General features: G+C 44.2%; 1 protein-coding gene across 2 annotated transcripts in view; it reads left to right on the top strand.

The window, feature by feature from the left end:
• Positions 1 to 1,950: 1,950 nt before the first annotated feature.
• mipepa (mitochondrial intermediate peptidase a) overlaps positions 1,951 to 16,786 on the top strand; it is a 47,181-nt gene continuing 32,345 nt past the window's right edge. Inside the window, exons 1-13 of one of the 2 annotated variants that reach the window (XM_076282846.1) lie at positions 1,951 to 2,038; positions 2,285 to 2,444; positions 2,599 to 2,772; positions 3,022 to 3,110; positions 3,193 to 3,279; positions 3,530 to 3,593; positions 3,898 to 4,080; positions 4,498 to 4,654; positions 5,085 to 5,133; positions 5,617 to 5,677; positions 6,139 to 6,191; positions 15,039 to 15,192; positions 15,666 to 15,743. In XM_076282846.1, the coding sequence (XP_076138961.1) occupies positions 2,301 to 2,444; positions 2,599 to 2,772; positions 3,022 to 3,110; positions 3,193 to 3,279; positions 3,530 to 3,593; positions 3,898 to 4,080; positions 4,498 to 4,654; positions 5,085 to 5,133; positions 5,617 to 5,677; positions 6,139 to 6,191; positions 15,039 to 15,192; positions 15,666 to 15,743 (1,293 nt within the window). In that variant the 5' untranslated portion in view covers positions 1,951 to 2,038; positions 2,285 to 2,300. Of the gene's footprint in view, positions 2,150 to 2,284; positions 2,445 to 2,598; positions 2,773 to 3,021; positions 3,111 to 3,192; positions 3,280 to 3,529; positions 3,594 to 3,897; positions 4,081 to 4,497; positions 4,655 to 5,084; positions 5,134 to 5,616; positions 5,678 to 6,138; positions 6,192 to 15,038; positions 15,193 to 15,665; positions 15,744 to 16,786 lie in introns of both variants that reach the window. The other variant, XM_076282845.1, reaches the window with a different exon arrangement.

The raw sequence follows: 16,786 nt of genomic DNA, 5'->3' as shown, positions 1-16,786 counted from the left end.
CTCCACAACACAAAAGAGCTGAAATGTTAAATATTGTTTTGCTGTCCGTTGTTAGAGAGCAAGAGTGAAGTAAGTCAGAGCGACTGGGATGATATTTCACCTTTGTGTCAACAACATGTCTGGAGAGACAGGCCACGGTCCAGCGGACCCACTCGGATCCAAATGGGTAACCACTTGCAAAGGGGTAGGAACATTGTCTTAATCATCACAGACAAGATATACCTCTGGAATTGTGTTCATATAGCAATGCCTGTTGTGTGTGATGTATGTATGCTACTGAGACCTAAAATTTCCCCTTGGGGATCAATAAAGTATCTATCTATCTATCTATCTATCTATGCATGCCGATTTTGCTGTGTTGCATAATCAAGATGCCAGTATATTGTGTTGACTCTATGCTGTTCTCGCGCAGTTAAAAGTAAACATGAAGAGATGGCAGCTGGAGGAGAGAGGAGTGAGGGCAGGATGGAGAGCGGTGTCTCCTCATCACGTTGGAACGGAGAGAGAAAAGGGGGGAGCCACCGACCAATAAAGAAGTGTGTCTCTAAGGGACGAAACGGTGGGTACTACAGTATTGCCATGTTTTGGGAGTAAACTCCTACCAATATTCATTTATTTATCTAATTACTGATCAATGTTGAATGATTATTGACTTTACTAGAGTCTACCAGAGGCACTTCATGGAGACACAACAAGTGCAAAGAGGCTGCCAGGGAAGGAAAACAGTTGTTCTGCCGAATACTCCAACGGAGGCCACCACCTAAGAAGAAGTATGCGGTCGATGACTCTGAAGGAGACCTGGAAGGTTGTCACTCGAGGAGTGGGAAAGGCTTGATCGGTGACCAAAGGCATGGAGCCAAACAGAAACGCGCCATAGCTTCCGAATCAGACCAAAGACGCTGTGGCAAGAAACAAAAAGCACGGGAGCTTTCCGAGACTGGGAGTGATCGCGAAGAATTCCATGCACGGAAAACAAAAAAGGTGGCACCATCGAGAGGTTCCCTCAGGGAGCACATAGGGAGGTTTCTCTTTGAGGGAGAGAAGAAGACCAAGACTCGACTTGGCCAGAGGGGAAGCTACAGGTCACAGAAATATATTTGCTCTATCTCTGAGGGTGACGATGAGGAAGAGGAGGGAAGGAGCAAGACTCGCCTGAAGGCAAACCACATGTCGCAGAAACTCAGTCAGAAATGTGGTTCCTCCAGCCCTACGGAGGAGGAGGAGGAGGAAAAAGAGGTGGTGGAGGAAGAAGAGGAGGTGGGGAGCAAGTCTCGATTTTGTCTGACATTGCAGGGATCGGAGAAAGAGGAGGAGGAAAAGTAAGGCTCCAAGCTGAGCTGTTCTAATGTTCTGCGTTTTTGTAGCTTCAGTATTAAGGTCCTTGACAGATTTTGAAGAAGGCACCTGTTACTTGCAGTTACTCAGTGGTTTGTTTGTGTGTGTTCCTGCGAATGCATGTGTTTGTTGGCAAAGGTGTATGTCCTTGTACAAGAGGGGTTTTCTGTGAGGACGTTTTTTGATCACTGTTATCTTATAGCCAGCACTTTTACCAACAGGATCAGAGATGTTTGATTTTCAACTTTTCTTATTAAAATAAATGATAGTTCATAGCTGAGATGACTGGTTGTGTTCATGAAGCAAAATTACAGGGAATGTTTAACTGTAAACAATGACAGTGCAAGTAACTTAATGATCTGTCAGCCTATCCTGTTTGCAATGCAAATCTCAGGTCATTGCAACTGAAGACTTGTCATATTGGCAATTAATAAAATAAATAAAAATACAGGAATGCAAGGGGAAAAAAATAAAAAATGTACTTAGCAAATTTAAGATATGTAGCAAATTTTAGGAAATGTATTTATTTATAACAGCAAGAGAAGAGCACTGCTCCCTCGACTGCCCTAGGAGAAGATGTCACAAGATGGTTAGTGTGATGTCATCATTCAGCGACCGCCATAATCTTTACTAGCCATGTGAATGTTGTAGCTGTGTTGGTAAGAAGCGACAGCCAGTTTTGAACGATTTTGATGTTTTAACGGTAATAATATACACCGGTAAATGGTTTGCTTGGCTTGTTTTGTGTTGTGAAATACTTGGAATTCCTGCGTTTGGCTAACGTTAACGGACAGAGCTAGGAGCTACATTGGCTGTAAGTTAATGATATCCATCTAACAGCTAGTTAGCGGTTAACATCAAAGGGCAAGGTTAAATTAATTACTTCGTTGTATAATTATGTATATGTTATTTCTAAAACTGTATGTATTGTACTTTCCACCAAAAACAGCCTAAGCACACTCGCAATGTCATCTTGCAAACGATTGCTGTCAGTTTTGCGACATAGAGGGGCGTCCTCAGTGATCAGAAAAGTCGCTACCTGGTCACCTGTTGGAGCTGCCTTCAATGCCAAACAACAGAGAAGACTCGACCTGTTTGAGAAAAATGTCGTACGTAGTGTACTTTTCACTTCAGATATCAAATGTTAAATGTGGCTGGACAGTTTGGTTCGTGGGCTAGAAATGTAACGTTAGCACCACAAATGTTTTCTCTACAACGTAGAATGTTTTGCATACTGATTCAGTGATGTCCCTCTTTGTCAAGGGTCTGTTTGGTGTACCAGAACTGAGCTCCCCTGATGGGTTTGCGGTGGTTCAGGACAGGGCTCTACGGGAGACCGAGCAGTTGGTTGAGCAAGCTTGCCGCAGCCCACCTGGAGCCATCACCGTGAAAACATTCGACCAACTCTCCGACACACTGTGTAAAGTTGCAGATCTGGTAAACAACATTTACTGTACACTCCGGAATATGCAGTTATTGCATATTTTGTGTTCTCTTAAGCAAAATTATTCCTATTTTAGCTGGTAAATGTTTTTTGTAGCATATATGCTTTTGTTTTCCTTCATATATTGTGTTAACGAGTTGTAACTGAAGGATTTTAGATTATAGGTAATACTTATGTAATTATTGCTGCTAATGACAGCAGGATGTCTTATGTAATAATGATTTGCTGTGCTGTTCTTTCAGGCTGACTTTGTTAAAGTAGCCCACCCTGATCCAGCTTATCGGGAGGCTGCTGAAAAAACCTGTATTAATATTGGCACCATGGTCGAGAAGTATGTTTATTTTTTAAATGAAGATTAACACATTTTTAAATGTGAGTGACGTCTGGTCTGACAACTTGTGGTTGTCCAACAGGCTTAACACCAACGTGGAGCTCTGCGGTAGCTTAAAGAATTTGCTGGACAACAAAGACATAATGAACAGCTTGGACCCAGAAACAAGGTGTGTGAAAACAGCTTCTCTAGTGTGTTTTTTTGTTTTTTTTTTGTTGTTGACACCATTACTGTTTGAATCAATTAATTTGGAGTGTTTGCACAAAACGTTCAAATATACAGGTTAAAAAAAAAACACATTTAACCTGTTTGGCAAATTTGAGCACACCTCTTGTTTTGCCAGTTGAGCTGTGGCAATGAAGCCCTCCATAGCAAATAATGCAGAATTACATATAATGTGAACTTGGCTTGCATTCCAGGAGAGTGGCCGAGCTGTTCATGTTTGACTTTGAGATCAGTGGGATCCACCTCAATGAAAAAAAGGTCAGTATGAGTAATTCTTAAGTGTGTCCCCTCACCCATCCCCCTGACTTTACACCCATTTTGACATTTGACTTTATTAATGGATGTCCGTATTTGATTAACCATGTAAATGTGTCTTAATGTGTCAATATGGGCAGCAGTTATACTTTTTGTTGTTAATGTGGGCTTGGTGGAGCTGCGGCAATTTCACCAACTGACCATTGGTCAATCCTGGTTCGAGTCCCGAAACCACTGTTGGTTTAAAAGTCAATGTTTAGCTTAAACTTTATGTGTTTGTGTGCCTTTTGTTGCCTTGTCTTAACAGCGCAAGGAAGCGGTCAACCTCAACGTGAAGCTTCTGGACCTGAACAATGACTTTCTTGTGGGTTCTCACATGCCGAATAACATTGAGAGGAATGCACTACCCAGCCACATTCAGCATCACTTCTTCAAAGACAGCCAATACATCCACGTCAGTGGGTTTCATGCCGACACCTCCGATGACCTGGTAGGTATTCTCTTAGCTTATTGTCCCATAGCAAGTTATGCCTCATTTTCTGTAAATACTATGGATCTACAGTACCAGTTCAGTGTTTTAGTACAGGTTTTTGTCTATTCACATACATTTCAGTTGTATGCATATGATAAGCACACACATATTATTTTCATTCACAAATCTATAGATCAAAATATATTTTGAAATTTGAAACAAAGACAAAAATGCTTATTCTATCCTACTTTTAGAAGCAGTCTTCTTGAGGTAATAATGTGCATGCATTTGAATCTAGATATCTTTGGATAGAAGTGTGTCAAATGACACAATGTTGTTCAATCCAGCACTATCGTATGTTCCTTGAACCTTTTGTTGTGCTGTTGTTCCTCATGTTGCCTTTGGGCCTCAGCTGAGTGTGTTAATCCCCCTCAGGTTCGCGAGGTGGCCTACAAGATTTTCCTCTACCCTAACACCCAACTGATGAACACATTGGAGGAGCTGTTGGTGTGCAGACACGAGCTGGCTAAACTCGTAGGCTATGACTCGTACGCACACAGGGCCCTGAAAGGGACAATGGCTAAGAGCCCAGGTAAGCCACAACCGCTTTAAAGGAGAAGCCCTTGATTCTTATCCCCTCCACTTCATATTCAGCAAATCCGCCCTCAAAAAATAACTCCAGTGTTTGTACGTAATTCTGGCTCTGTAAGCGACAAACAAGGCTCGGGCTGAGCCATAACCATGCCAACCAATGAAATGAGTGCTTCGGAAGTATGGAAGGAAAGAGTGTAATTTGATTGGCTGTTTAGCTCAACAATCAAAAACCCTTTATCATAATCACAGACTGTATTTTCAACTCCAGAACATCATTAGTAATAGTTCATACAACAAAGTTCAATTTGTATGATGCAGCTTGAATATCAGGGACACAATTATATTGGTCATGCATTAAATGTGCTTGCTGCCTCTACTGGTAACTGTGATTGTAACTGACCGTACTACATATAATTTGTGCTTTGCAGAAACTGTCATGAATTTCCTGCAGCTTCTCACAGACAAGCTGTCAGACAGGTATGGTGGCAGTGTTGTTTATCTTGTGTAAAGAGTTCTACTGACTAGAACATCTGTGCTTTTTTAGTGTCAAATCTGTAGAGTGTAGCTACATGTGAATAACCTGCAGTTTTGAATTAGTGCTGACTGGTTTGGCCACTAGATGGCAGTGCATGCCTCTAAGTTGTACAGAACACATCATTTGCAATAAGGGTAATCATAAAATAAGTTTTTTTTAAAGCTTTATTGCACACATTGCAGTGCCGTGAGTTCAAAACAATGAAAGAAATACTACAATTTGCAGACCTTATAGTCTGGACCATTGTTCACCACTGCATTACTTATGATTTCAGTATTATACAGAAAATATAGGAATAATGTTTTATCCGATATTATATATTGGCATCAACTTATTTAAACTTCTCACGTATGATGAGGGCTGGTCTTTGTTCAGGGTTTGTTTTTGTATGTTGAGTTTACTGTGTGTGTTACTGACGGGGACAGGTCAGCACAGGACTTCTCAATGATGAAGGACATGAAGACCAAGCTCAACCCCAGAAATGCAGTAAGTAGGTTTGCACAGTCCAGCTGTGTTGTGGTGTAATGTTGGTATTGCCTGCTGTTTCATCTACTGATGTTAGACATCAAATGCATGAGGCAGGGAAGTATCGCTGTGCTCAGATGACAGTTTTTTAGTCCTCTTTTAATAAAGAGCAAGAGTCTCTACTGATGTTAGGCATCAGATGCATGACTGACTGATGCTGCTAGGTCTCTGTTGTCTTCATTTATGAAAGTTTCTTTGGAGCATTCTTTTATTACTCAGTCTTGTTCTTGGATGCCGGGGTCAGAGGTCGGATGAATAATATCAGTGGCAAGATGGCAGTCTGCAGTGAACTGAAATATACTGTCAGAGATGGCACTTCATCCAGACATTAAACCCAGATAGTAGACGGTGGCTGGATAAGTAGCACTGCTGTCTCTATACAATAGCTGTTCCTGACCACTGATGTGTTTGCTTTTGTGCAGGACCTCATGCCGTGGGACCATCCCTACTTCAGTGGGGTGCTGAGGGCAGAGAGGTGAGTGTCATGGCAACACACAGGGGTCACTCACGGTGCTACTGAAGGGCTGATTTATGGTTTGTACTGTTATTGTGAGCGCTCATCACGTCACGTAACTATTTGGATGCCTGTGCTATATAGTTCCAAAAAAAAATGGAATAGAAATGGCTTCTACTGCCATGACCGCTACGACACACTGTCTGCTACAAAAGTAACGTCTCTTAAATGTCATTCTTGTTTTACTGTTGACGGTACCACTGGCAGAACTGCTGGTGCTGGATGCACTAAAACTAATGATGGGAACAGTAGGCTCATTGAGAGAAACAGAAGGCCTCTGGTGAAGAATGCAGCACTCAAATAATGACCTTATTGGACCTATTAGTGCTGGCGGCATTGTGAAGGTCACTGTTTGGGAGGATCCCTCACCGTCCTGTTAATTCCCTCTAGTTCTGGTTCTGTCCGCCGCTGGACTTGCCATCTCAGCACAAGCTGAATGTCTTTTGGATGGGATGTGTGTGTGTGTGTCTGTTGGATGGGATGTCTGAGTGTGTCACCTTCTTTGGGGGCGAATGGTCTTTTTTTTTGGTCTTCCACAGATGGGCATATGTTTTTCTTGAAAAGCACATTTTAAAGGGTTTGGAACATGTCCCTATTCCCTTTGGCTTGGCTTTAGAATGCAGTGCAAGTTACCCAGCCAAAAAGGCAAAGCTTGCTAGTCTCTTTCCACAAGACGTCAGCAAACTTGTATTTCTCTCTTGGTTGCATAATTCTGCAGGTTTAGTTCATTTCAACACGTATGAATGCTTTGGGGGAAGTTCTTAACAAATAATTTGTGGACATTACATTTTGACTTGCTTACTTAACTTGCTTCACATTAAACAGTGCCGTTTAAAATCAGTAAACACAATGCAATACACATGCAATGCACCAAGCAAGGAAGACTTGGAACGAACCAGTGCTTGATTCAGTGCTGACCTTGACCTTGAGACATGCTCGATGTGGCTCTGACCAGGCCCTGATCTGGCCCAGCTTCGTTTCAGAGTTCACTCTCTCTTGGGCCGTGACCTTGAGGCCTCCGTCTAGATAGAAAAAGGCTTTGGCAGTTTATGACCATGTGTTCCAGCTAGGCACCATAAAGCTTAGTGATACTAAATACTACTATGAATCACTGTACCACATCTCTCATCCTTGTTTGGCCTAACGGCTTCTACACACAGTTGCGTTCCGTCAACGCATGCCAGTGGGTGTTCCCGACGGTAGCTATGCAAATGACTTGAAGTATAACTGTAATTTGATTGGTTGGTGCCGTTCGTCGATTGGCTTGATTGGCCGGTGCCTTCTGTCGGTGCAGCAACAGCTGAACTTCTCAACGCGAGCAACGGGATGGATTCGGCAACGGATGACGTGAGCCCATGTAAAGTGAATGGGATGCGTCTCCAGCACTGCAACGCACGCAACTGTGTGTAGGAGCCATACCTCCTGCTGCCATGCCTCTGTTTTTCCCTTAGCCTCAGACATTACAGCGTTTCCCACAGAATTGAATTCTATTTGTGATGGTAGGCTTGCAGAATTAACTTGAATGCAACCGTTTTTAACACATTATCGCAGCGTGGTTATGATGCTAACCAGATTTAAGTACAATTTAATACAACCTGGAAACTCATTGTGTGGTCGTCAATGTTGATATTGTGGTGGCCCGCCACAAATAAGTCAATGTATGGGAAACACTGCATTAGTAGTAGCACAACGATGGCATAGTCCCCCATGACTTCATTCACACAGTGTGCAATGTGCCAAACAAAAATAAGTCGTGGCAGACTTGCACAGCCTCTAAAATGGAAACTTTATTAACTTAATTTCATTCTTATTCATTTCTCTGCTAGTTTGTGTGGAACAACTCTTAATTGCCTTGTGGTCAGACACACACACACACACACACACACCCACACACACTACCAGACCAGGTCTGGGAAAGGTCCTTTTGCGAGTGAGTCCAGCGTAACAAGCATCTGCCCTCCGTCCAGCTTCCCCTGCTGGGCCCATGGCCAGGGCTGGTGGGAGAGTGTAACGTTAGCCGCCGCTGCCGTCCCACTGAGAGGAAAAGCGATATCCGTACTCCGCAAACCCCAAGCTCACCCGCTCGCTGCTCCAAAGCCATAATGAAGGGCTTTAGTTCGCTAGTGTTTCCACTGCACAAAGTAATACCCCAATAGCACTATGCGTCATGCAGGAGAAGAGAGGGATGATGGGGAGGGGGGGGGCACACTCACCCACCTCACCCCTCCCACCCCTCCTCTTCCCAAACCCTCTTCATTCCTCCTGTTCTGTGGAAGTCAGTCATTGATATTAAGCTTGTAAATGAAGTGTAATTGAAATATTAATTTGGCCGGGGATGAAGCGGACCTCTCAGGCCCTTGGCAGGCGTGCAGGCCAGCAGCTGGACATGGCTCCAGACGCTCCCCTCCTCCTCCTCCTCCTCCTCTGCACAATCTCCGCTCTGTCCGGCTCTGGTATGCGTCTGCTCTGCTCTGGTCTCTGCTGACTGCGCTGCGATGCACAGACTGAACTGGAGCGTCCAGCTGTGCGGTATCTGTGGGTTTGGAGAGATTACAATGCAAGCAGCAGTGTTACAGAGCAGAGTACTGCTGCCCAGTCCCTTCATTCCATTTCTCTTTCTGTCTGTCTTTCTTTCTTTCTCTCTTTCTTCCTCGTCTTCTTTGTTTTGATTGTAAGTACAGGCTTGTTCTGACCACTCATGTTTACTCTGGGTGCTGCTGCTGATGATCTGCCCCTAATCCCGCGACCAGATGTGCTCTCAACCGCCCTCCCACCCCCCTCCTTTCTTAATATGACCTGTCATGCGAAACGACAGGATTTCAGGACTTCAACACAGCTCTGCCGTTGCGGTGGACTTAAGCTTTTGTTATTGAGTTTTGGGTTCGCTGCAAGACCAGATGAGTTTATTTCTGAGTAGCTCTCCCTGTACGGGCGGGCACTGTACTTGATTGGACTTCTGTGCGACTTGATCACCATCCATAGCCTCCAAGTGGTTGTTTAGAGGTTTAAAATAATCATGACGAACACTATGACGACAGGTTAGAGCTAGTTTAAAGTTAAGTTTACATTAATGTGTATGGTAGTGACTTTTACATTTACGTTTATCTTTATTCATTTGCCAGATGCGCTTATTCAAAGCGACTCACAGCAATAGAATAACATGAATTTTAACATTTACAGTTAAGCTACAGAGTTACAGCTATGTAAGGGATAATGGACGACACGGTGGTCTGTTCACAGAAGTTAATGCACGGTCGAAGTTGTAAAACGGCCCCGACGCGAAGCGTCGAAACCTCGTAGTGCATTAACTTCTGTGAACAGACCACCGTGGAGTCCATTATCCCGCTTATTCCACTGTTGCCACTTGCGTTGTGTTCATTTCCTGTTACAATTTAAACGTTTTAATCGCTAAAACTGTCTTGTTTGTAGAACTAATTTCTTCCGACACATATCAACTAATTTCTCACCTCACAGGACAAACTGCCGTTACTAGTTCTAAATGGATGGTTGCTACGGCCAAAGGCCAGTCGTTAGTTCTATCTCTCCCGTTGTTAAGCGGGCGTATCCCAAGATTCTGATGAACTTTAGCTTTGAAACATCGCTATTTTACTTAGCCTGCTGTCATCCATCTAGCTAAAAGCCACCTCCGTCATATGCTACAATGTTGCAATATTCTGAACGTCTGCATTTTACAGCTCGGATGCAACGTGACAGTTCATTTAAACTTCACAACGAGTTAGGCGAATTAATATACAAGTGTGATACGGCCAAAAAAATGGATCTACTTCATAGGTGTGCAGATAACATACGGTTAATGGTCGTTCTAAATTACGTAGGACAATGGGAAATTCAACCAAGCAGTGGAATAAAGCAATAGAACATCTATAAGACCGGTTTCAGGTCCCTAACAACCGTAGTCAAGAACGAACTCGGAGGACAAGCACTAGTTGTTTACACTGACAGCGCATAGAAAACAAGCTGGCTGAACTTGATATAAGATGAAGAATAAAAACATATTGCCGAAATATTTCGGTGTAGCCGAGTCTGGATTGTTTTCATCTAGAGGTGTAGTGGATTTACCTATGAAAAAGCAACGGATTTTACGGAAGGTAGGCTAAACATGTGGTCACTGTAAAGTTAGGTTAGGCTTAAGCTGTTAACGTTAGGGCTTCGACTGCAGAAACAATTAGTTTAGATTTAGAGAGAACATTACCTAACTACTTTCTCAAAGGGTACATAATGACAGGGGTGGACAATCATTTCCCCCTGAGGTCAGAGGATAATTACTTTGATAAAGTAGCCTAGGCTGGCCACACATTGAACGATTGACTGAATAACGTTACAATGCACAAAATGCATTGTGCTGGATGTTAACTGACAGGACAGGAGCCTATGACGGATTAGCTATAAGCTAGGCTACCTTATAGTAGGCCTATGCAATAACGTTACTTGCAAGCCCATGTCTTCTTTTCTAAAACAAACAACTCAAATGGAGTGTCAACTTTAACTTTAGGCTACCCTGCATATTGTCATTTGCGTGAAATGTAGGCTAACGTTAGCCTCCGTTCTCATGGATCATAAGTCTCTCATTAAAATGATATGCTGAGGAATATGATAAAAAAAAAAACACTTTGTTAACGTCACTACCCTATGTTATTTAGCCTACATGACTTGAGTTTTTCCTCTTGAGCATGATGAAGATAACATTTGTGGCATAACTTCGTAGCTTCATAATGCATGCTTCGTATCCAAATGTCTAGCACCTGGCCTGCCTACTTTATTGGCGTTTTAATTTTTTTTAGCTTTGAACGGACACATCACAAAAAATGAAATGTCTCCTGTACCACACAGGGGCATTTCCGTCTGCTTTTATCTGCCAAAAGTTAACAATTTTCAACCTCCTTGCGTCTTTCTCTCAATGTATTGCTATACGGCTCTGGGTTTGCTTGTCCTCCGAGTTCGTCCTTAACGACGGTTGTTAGGGACCTGAAACCGGTCTATAGCTTTAAGCAATTTTTTTGTTTGTTTTTTACTTAAAGTAGCTCACAGCACGGTACACATTGTTTGGCAGTCTGAGTGCAACCAGGGAATGAAGTCCATGACCTGGGTGTTATTTACAGTTTGCAGGGGTAGTTTAATCTAAACTCAAAAACTAGCTGTCATGATGACCGTTGTTGGACAAAAATGGGCCTCTGGGGATGTACTGATTAGAGAGAGAGTGTGTGTGTGTTTGTACATCTGTCGTCTTGTTACATGTGGTTCCTCCTCCTGGCCTCTTACACTTTGATGATGATGAACATCGCTTTGCTGTTTGTGCTACACAGAAGGCCAATGACTCATGTTGCCAGACGAGCAGATGAGATTAATACTCTGGAGCCCTATTCATGGGTTTCATCAGGTCCCTTTCCACAGGTGTATACAATCATGCACCTTGATTATGAATGCAGACTGCATGGTGCTTGATTAATACACCTGTGTAAAGGGACCTGATGAAACCCATGAATACCCAGTTACTTGGCCCGGTGCAGTATTTTGCTGTTCTGATGTATTGCATGCAGTAGCATGACCACGAGTTAGCGTGACCACGGGTTAGCGTTAGCATGACTACGGGTTAGCGTTAGTCTTACTTACACTTTGGAGAGTCTCCCTGGGGAGTCTCCCAGTAAGAAGGAAATATTTCCTTGCCCCCATCACTTACATATTTGTCCAAAGACATATTGGACACCTGTGTGTGTGTGTGTGTGTGTGTCTGCACACTGGCGGCTCGTTGGTTGGCCGGCCACTGGGCTGTATGAGCAGAGGGGATGTGTGTGTACAGCCAGATGAGCAGACGAGAGGGTGTGTGTGTTTGAGCAGATGAGCAGAGGAATGTGTGTGTGTGTGTGTGTGTGTGTGATGCAGGTGCTCCTGCTTGGAGAGAGAACACAGGTCAAGCTGTCTTCAGTCGCTCTCTCTCTCACTTTCTTTTTTCTCTCTCACTTTCTTTTACTCTCTCTCTCCCGCTTCCTTGTGCTATCTTTTCATCACTGTCTCTGCCTTTCTGTCCGCCCCCCTTTCATCTCTGTGTTTTTTTTTTTAATCCATCTTCCCCTCTTCTTTCTTTCTTTCTTTCTTTCTTTCTCTCTCTCTCTCTCTCTCTCTCAGTTGTATGTGTGTATTGGAAATATTCTCCTTCATCTTCTGCTTTCTGCTCCAGTTGAGACCTGACTGCAGCATCCTCGCATGTGGAGGTCAAATGAGATGCAGAAAGTGTAGGTTTTCAAGTTTGAAGGATGATGGTGGCCTTTTGTTTGGCTGGAGACTTATTTGTCTGTTGGCCCCGTGTTGGGGAGAATAGGGTTTATTTTAGCAAGGCTGTCACCCTAGGGGTACCCTGACAGTCTCCACAGCCTTTCATCTCTGTGTGGAAGGCACTGAGGTTTTTTATAAATGTACATGCCCTGATGAAGACCAAGTGTGGTCGAAACATGTTGGCGTTTTATGCTATGGATTAGCCAGTAACAAATAAAGGCTTTTTAAATATACCTTCCTCAGTCACCTTTCCTGGAGTGCCTGGATTGCTTTCCTTCTCATGAACTGATCACATTTTCCAAGAGGAGGACCCGATACGAGGATAAAATCTACGCTTTACAACCAAGAGCTACCAGCCTCCTTTGCTGTAAGATTATAAAAGATTAAGGTCTCCAAGTCTCCAAGTCTTTGGTTACTCAGTGGTTGTGGTCTACTTCCAAAGCCACATTCCATATATTTGTCAGTGTCAATGTTTCGTATATATATCACCACAAAAGGAATAATACAAATGTCTTCTGTCTATGTAGTGGAAAGTGCTTCTAACACCTCGTTCCCTCATAGTTTAGTGTCCTCTTCCAAGTCAGCCTGGATGTCCAAATAAAGTCAGGATGACCTCATTGTCCACATCAAGTTTGCAGCCGTCGCATGGAAAGGGTCTCAGAAGAAGCATCAAGATCCATTCAGATATGAAGTCCATCAATCACATACAGTGTGTTTTGGCCGTTTTTGCCGTGTGTGTGTGTTCTGTTTCACAAGAGTCCTCCCAGAGCATAGGAAATGAAGGGCTGGACCCGGGCAGTGAGGACATCCAGGACATTAGGCCTCGCCGGCTCTCACACCAACACGGACGTCCACAGCACACAGATAGCTTTTCCTCCCACAGTTCAGAGGTCACGGAGGGCAGACTGCTGGAGAAGGAAAGATAAAAAAAAAAGATGGAGGGAGAAGGGAGTGGGGGAGAGAATGTAGAGAAAGGGAAGAGAGGAAGAAAAAGTGTGAACTCAGTGACTCCAAACCCTCCAGCTATGTGTGGTATCCACCTAACGCTTCTGTTCTACTGGAAAACGGTGAGAAAATGCAAATGAGTGATTTGTAGCACCGTAGACCAGGACTGGTCTGTGTTCCTGGAAGCTTTCATCTGTGCCGCTTACGTCACACTCTTTGCAATATCACCATAATTGTCCTGTAATTGTTGGAAACGTATGTGTGTGTACGTGCGTGTTTGTGTGCGTGCGTGCGTGTGTGTGTGTGTATGTATGTGCCCGGTAAAGGAGCTCACCTCAGTGCCCCAACCCCTTTTTAAATGAAAGTCAAAGTGACAGTTAAGGCATGACCGTCGGCAGTACTTTGGGTGGCGCTGCTTTCTGCGCACTGGGAGGAGGGTAATTGTAGAGGGCCGGAGGACATGTACTGAGTGCCCGGGTGAATGACAGATAAAATGCTACGCTCCCGCTTTTAAGTTTCTGGAGAGTTTGAAGATACCTCGCTCACTCGTTTGCCTGCAAGACACGTCTCCTTTGGGCGAGAGAGAGAGAGAGAGAGAGAGAGAGAGAGACATTTCTGAGATTCTTAACAACCGCCAAACGTTCCAAGGACAGAATTATTTGGGCATTCCTTTTTTTTCCCTCTCTGCTCAGAAGAGAGTGATGAGAGCTCTTCTGTAACCAGGAAACAATGCACCCCTCAGTGATTATGGGATGTTCTCCACAAAAATTATCGCTCACTGTGATTTTTGGTGGTTGAGCAACCACGGGCCTTCAAGTGTGTGCCTGCCTGTGGGTAAAGTAAATCATGGTGGGGGTGCTGCCATGACAACGGGGTCAGGGAACCCCCCACGTGGGGCCCGGTAGCATGAATTGTGGAGCAATACAGGTGACAGGGAAATGCTGAACTGAACCAAATGAACCAAATACATAAATTCCTTCATGAGTATGAACTGAGGTAGAAGCCTAATTATGCCCTCAGTGTGACACCTGACAAAGGTTCAGTGAGTTTAGTTATGTTCAGTAGGTTCTTCAGGGGAGCTGCAAAGCAACTTTTCCTGGGTTGACTGCTTTCCCTTTCCTGTCTTTCCCTTCTCCAAGCCTACCTTAATCAGAAACCACCACCTTCTCCAAGCCTACCTTAATCAGAAACCACCACCTTCTCCAAGCCTACCTTAATCAGAAACCACCACCTTCTCCAAGCCTACCTTAATCAGAAACCACCACCTTCTCCAAGCCTACCTTAATCAGAAACCACCACCTTCTCCAAGGCTATCTTAATCACAAATACACCACCTTCTCCAAACCTGTGGTAAGGTCTGTTCTCAGGTTTAACATTGACACGTGTGTGTGTGTGTGTGTGTGTGTGTGTGTGTGTGTGTGTGTGTGTGTGTGTGTGTGTGTGTGTGTGTGTGTGTGTGTGTGTGTGTGTGTGTGTGTGTGTGTGTGTGTGTGTGTGTGTGTGTGTGTGTGTGTGTGTGTGTGTGTGTGTGTGTGTGTGTGTGTGTGTGTGTGTGGTATGGTCTGCTCTCAGGTTTAACATTGAGCCCAGCCTGTACAGTCCCTTCTTCTCCCTGGGCGCGTGCATGGAGGGCCTCAACAGCCTGTTCACGGAGCTCTTCGGCGTGTCGCTGATGGCTGAGCACCCCAGTGCTGGAGAGGTGTGGAATGACGACGTCCGCAAGCTGGTGAGTGATTGCACCAAAACACCCTCATTCATACAGTATACAAGCACAGATGCACACACACACACACCAGTACTCACACACTATACAAGCACAGATACACACACACACACACACACACCAGTACTCACACACATATACAAGCACAGATACACACACACACACACACACACACACACACACAGACACACACCAGTACTCACACACACAGATACACACACACACACACACACACACACACACAGACACACACCAGTACTCACACACACACAAACAGTGCCACCACACACATACAAGCACAACAAAACCCATATAGAAACTATACACACACACACACACACTCCTGAAATGTTGTGTTGTGTTTGTTAAAGTGCTCCCGAGACTAGACTAAACTGTTGAACACAAGCTCTCCCGCTATACAACTAACCTGAATTCGACGTGACGACTGACTCATCGTGTTTGCTCTCTCTGTTCAGGCGGTAGTTCACGAGACAGAGGGGCTGCTGGGATATATCTACTGTGACTTCTTCCAAAGGCCAGAAAAACCTCACCAGGTAGGCGGTGTACACCCACCCACACACACACACACACACACACACACACACACACACACACACACACACACACACACTCACACACGCACATACAATAAAGAAGCATGCGATTCACACAAACACAAATTTACATGTGATCCAGCCCCCCAAACACAGTCACACACATAACCATCTATGAGGACAGTGTCGAAGTATCTGGAATCTGCATGCAGCTACATGAAAACAGACGAGTGTGTGTGTGTGTCTGTGTGTGTGTGTGTGTGTGTGTGTGTGTAACAGATTGGTAACTGGCTCCTAGATCAGTAATTCATTGTATTCCTTTCACTCAACCACACCCAAGTAGCAACCCCATCAAACTCCAAATCTTTCATCTCCCTCGACTGTGGAGTGAAGCCATTTAATGATTAGCTGTGATCGGCTCAAGGCCTGCAGTGAAGAAAGAAGCCACCAATATAATGCTTTCATTTATACGCGGTTTGGCTGGTACGGCTACCCAACTGTGCCAAAACACTCCCTGGAGTTCTTTTGTTGCCAGTGTGCGGCACCTCAAGAGTCCTGCGATTGTGCCAAAGACTTGCTGAGCGAACAGCAATTATTCAGTGATTGGAATTTGTGTGTGTGGTGGTAGAAGTAGTGGTGTGGTGGTAGTTGTTCCTGTAAAACAACCAAGGTGTGTGTGTGTGTCTGTGCACGCACACAGTGTGTGTGTGTGTGTGTGTGTGTGTGTGTGCGTGCGTGCGTGCGTGCACTGATGGCTGTGTTTGGCGAATGTTTCTCAATTTCCAGCCAGGTAATGGCATGTTTAGTCATTGTGTGTGATTGGTTCTCAGTCATCAGACAAGCTGACAACCATGCTATAAATATATAAATAGTCACCTCAAGAATAGTTTTCCACCCACTTAAAGACTTGTATTAACTGTTCCACTCAAATAAAAGTGCACAAAATGGGAAACGGACGATGTGTCACTGCACAGGATCTAATAAACAAGTAAAGTCTGTTTTTATAAGCAAGTGCCAACTGATGGTTTGCTCACAGCCTCCTT

The sequence above is a fragment of the Alosa pseudoharengus genome, unplaced genomic scaffold (genome assembly GCF_046254945.1).
Source record: "Alosa pseudoharengus isolate Yale_2024_CS ecotype anadromous, Long Island Sound unplaced genomic scaffold, YU_APseudo_1.1 YU_APseudo_1.1_scf_13, whole genome shotgun sequence".
NCBI lineage: Eukaryota > Metazoa > Chordata > Actinopteri > Clupeiformes > Clupeidae > Alosa > Alosa pseudoharengus.
Note: the sequence above shows the minus strand (reverse complement) of the source record. Positions and strands in the feature narration are given on the sequence as shown.